Source organism: Aplysia californica, unplaced genomic scaffold (assembly GCF_000002075.1).
Source record: "Aplysia californica isolate F4 #8 unplaced genomic scaffold, AplCal3.0 scaffold00031, whole genome shotgun sequence".
Classification (NCBI taxonomy): Eukaryota; Metazoa; Mollusca; class Gastropoda; order Aplysiida; family Aplysiidae; genus Aplysia; species Aplysia californica.
Genome location: NW_004797301.1, coordinates 801422 through 804892, shown reverse-complemented (window position 1 = coordinate 804892; position 3471 = coordinate 801422). Strand labels below are relative to the sequence as shown.

Sequence of the window (3471 nt, the reverse complement as noted above, 5' to 3'; positions counted from 1 at the left end):
TAGAGAGAGAGAGAGAGAGAGAGAGAGAGAGAGAGAGAGAGAGAGAGAGAGAGAGAGAGAGAGAGAGGAAGAAGAGAGCCATATGAGTGGTGTACCAATCACAAACAACAACATCCCACAAAATATTTTTTTTTAAAATCCCGGTCCAAACCCGCCGACTTACTTCCCGAGTAGCTCCTTGATCTCAAACTTGTGCGCGTGCAGCGCGTAGACCACATCCGCGGACAGGTCCTCGTTCTCGTGTCCCAGCGCGTGCAGCTCACACAGGAGCTCCGGCGGCACGCCCTCCAGCTCCGCCGCTCCCCCGCCGCCTGACGCACACCCGGGCGCTGACAACGCCGCCGATGCCGCATCATCATCATCATCATCCATCGGCTCGTCGTCGTTGTCTCCGTCTTCGTCCTCATCCATCCGCCCCTCCGTCGTGTCCCAGGCGGTGGGTTCATGTCGTGGCTTGCCACTGAGGCCGTCGCGAGGTCTGATCGGTCCGAGAGGGCTGGAACTGCTGTCGTCACGAGGACTTTTCGCTCCCAGAGAGGGTGGGAAGTAGTCCGTGTCGAAGCGGGAGTACCGTAGTTTGATGGCCCCTCGTCCGCGTCGGTTGTTCTTCTGATTCTGCTCGCGATTGGATTTGCTTCGTGGTCGACGCTGCTGTTGCGCTAGCGTGGCGTCCAGCTGGTCTTCGCCATCATCACTGCCGGCGTCTTCTGTCTCGGAGTAGTAGCATCTGGCGGAGTGGGAGCGCGGGCTGTGGATGTCCCCGGTGAAGATTGGTCTCCCTTGGGAGTGGTGTCGGCTCATCTGAGACGCGCTTCGTTGTTGTTGGTGGTGATTGGTCCAGAAGTCGTCTCCCACTGGTTGGTACGGTTGGGATGTAGGGCTACAGGTAGGGGCAGTCTTATCAAGGTCAGAATGAGGGTGAGGATTTTGATGATCGTGGTGATGATTAGGTGGACTGTTCGGGAGAAAAGAAGTGGATGCCGGCGAAGAGCTCAGATCACGGGTCTCCGCCGGCCGCGACCACTGCTGCCCGTGTTCGTTGTAACACTCCAACAGATAGAGGTCTGCTCTGAAAGAATCCACGGAACGCAGTCCCGGCGACGGGTACGAGACGCCAGGGTTTGGCGTAGAACTTGACCGACCAAGATCACCGGCGTCGTTACGCCGCTCGCCTCGTCGTGAAGGCGACGCTCGGTCAGAAAGTCCGAACCCCATGAAAGACGGAGAGCGCAGTTCGTCACGTTCGCTGCGATCGAACACGGAAATCTCACCCGAGGCGAAAGACGACTGGACAAGCGGTAGTGACGATGGTTGGCGAAACGGCGATGAAGACACTGGCGTCGAGACAAAGCGTGGCGGTGGGGTTACGACCACTGACGGGGAATCTTCGCCCGTTGAAGAGTGAGGGAAAAACCCGTTTGTTCTGTTCCCGTTGGAAGCCGTGGCCAATGAGGACGCAGAGAGTCCACGCCTGGCATAGGCCGGTGATCGTGAGCCAGACTGTTCTAGCGGAGGGGACGCGTCTGGAGAACACAGGCAGTCGACCACCCTGGACGTCTTTCCAGATCTCCCCAAGGATCTCTCCCGCTGTGTCTTCGGGGCGCCATTTCTCCCTTTGGCAGCGGGGGTACTCAAAGTCTTAGCAGGGGACGTGGACGAAAAAGCCTTCTCCGTCGAATGTGCGGTGGGGTCCACCGTTCGAGTTCTGGTGGGGGAGGAGGGAGGAGAAGCAGACGAGGAAGGCTTCTTCGGGTCCGGGGAGACGCTTCTGGATGTGGAGGTGGAGGAGGGGGACGAGGCTCGACTAGACTGTGCTGTGTGCTGCTGCTGGAGTTGGTTGGACTCTGACGGGGGGTGGCGGCCGTGTGGTGGGAGGAGGGTCTTTGACGACGGCGGCGCCTCGTTCTGTCTGTCTGTGGCCAACTGGTCAACACCGGGCGGGAGTCGCCAGAAGCGTGCCTTACTCCAGGGACAGATGAAAGCCGGGGGTGACTCTGACCTCCGACCTCCGCACTTCCCGCAATATCCTGGCTTGTTAGCGGTCATGTCCGTCGTGGTGGGGGCGGAGAAAGAAGAAGAAGACAGGGAAGACGTCGGAGGAAGAGTAGAAGAAGAAGGCGGTGGTGAGTTCAGGTCATTACGATTGACCTTTGACCCGAGAGGAGGAGGAGAAGAAGAAGGAGGCAAGCCCTGTGGTTGCTGAGAACAGCAATCTATGCTGTTGCCACACTCGTCCGGTCCGCAGAGAGACGAGTTGAGGGCTGGGGGCAGGTTCGAGTTCACCTTGTCGTCCATAAAACACGTCTCATCCATCGTGAGTTCACGCGCAGTACAGCTCACTTAGTGTCAGTAGAACGGTTTACTCCACGGAACTTCAACAATTATCAACACATCATTGTCTCCAAAACATCACGCGCTAAGGCCACAAAATAACACACGCCATAGTTGAACGTGGTCTGGCAACAGTCATAAAGGTCTATGTTACTCGTGAAAGAGAAATCCTCTCTATCGATGAATAAATACACTGTCCTTTTGCACAAATCAGTTCCGAGTCAGAGTTCACAAACTACATCAAAACACTTGTCCACTTAAGTAGATAGTCAAGATGAACAGCCACATCTAGCTAGTGTCAATAAAAATCCTGTTTTTCACATCCTTTTCTACCTAAAATAAAGTAAGAGTTTTTAAAAACACATTGCAAATAGGAAACCGAGCGTAACACTGCGTAATTTTTCTTCCACACAACTGAACAGTGAGTCGCAGCAAATACACATCAAGTAATCTACCCGAAGAGCATTCAACGCGAATCTATCGCTGTTAACACACCTACGTACCATTGATTACATTCACTTTCGGAAATGTTTTCCATGGTATATTTATGCAGATTTCTATCTTATGACAGAAAGACAGGAGAATACATATACTTACTATTTAACATTTCGCAACGATAAAAGTTGGAATAGCGCCAGTCCCTACGTAGACATGATATCATATTGTTATATTCGACAGCAACCACGCACGAGACACGCTCTCAATAACACGCATGTGTGTGTGTGTGTGTGTGTGTGTGTGTGTGTGTGTGTGTGAGTGAGAGAGAGAGAGAGGGGGGGAGAGACAGACAGACAAACAGACAAACAAGTAGACAGACAGACAAACAAACAAACAAACAAACAAACAGACAGACAGACAGACAGACAGACAGACAGACAGACAGACAGACAGACAAACAAACAGACAGACAGACAGACAGACAGAACATGCCCCCAAGCATCACACCTCCAGGCGATGCAGCCAGTCACAGCTCAAAGGCACACACAGACCTCTCTATGAGCTAACATTCACAGACAAACGAAAACTGCAAACAAGACAAAGACAAAAACAAAAACAAAAACAAAAAACATCTCGGATACACTCTATATTGACAAGACGTGTCGCTGCAGGAAAGAAAGAAAGGGGGGGGGGGGGGGGGGG

The 3471-nt window shown here is 53.2% G+C and overlaps 1 protein-coding gene across 1 annotated transcript in view; it reads right to left on the bottom strand.

Moving 5' to 3' along the window:
• The window catches only part of LOC101851391 (serine/arginine repetitive matrix protein 2), a gene marked incomplete in the record, with an annotated part of 50389 nt that overhangs the window by 25004 nt on the left and 21914 nt on the right, over window positions 1–3471 (bottom strand). The window contains 1 exon segment of the mRNA XM_035973796.1: window positions 164–2664. Coding sequence (XP_035829689.1) covers window positions 164–2313 — 2150 coding nt within the window.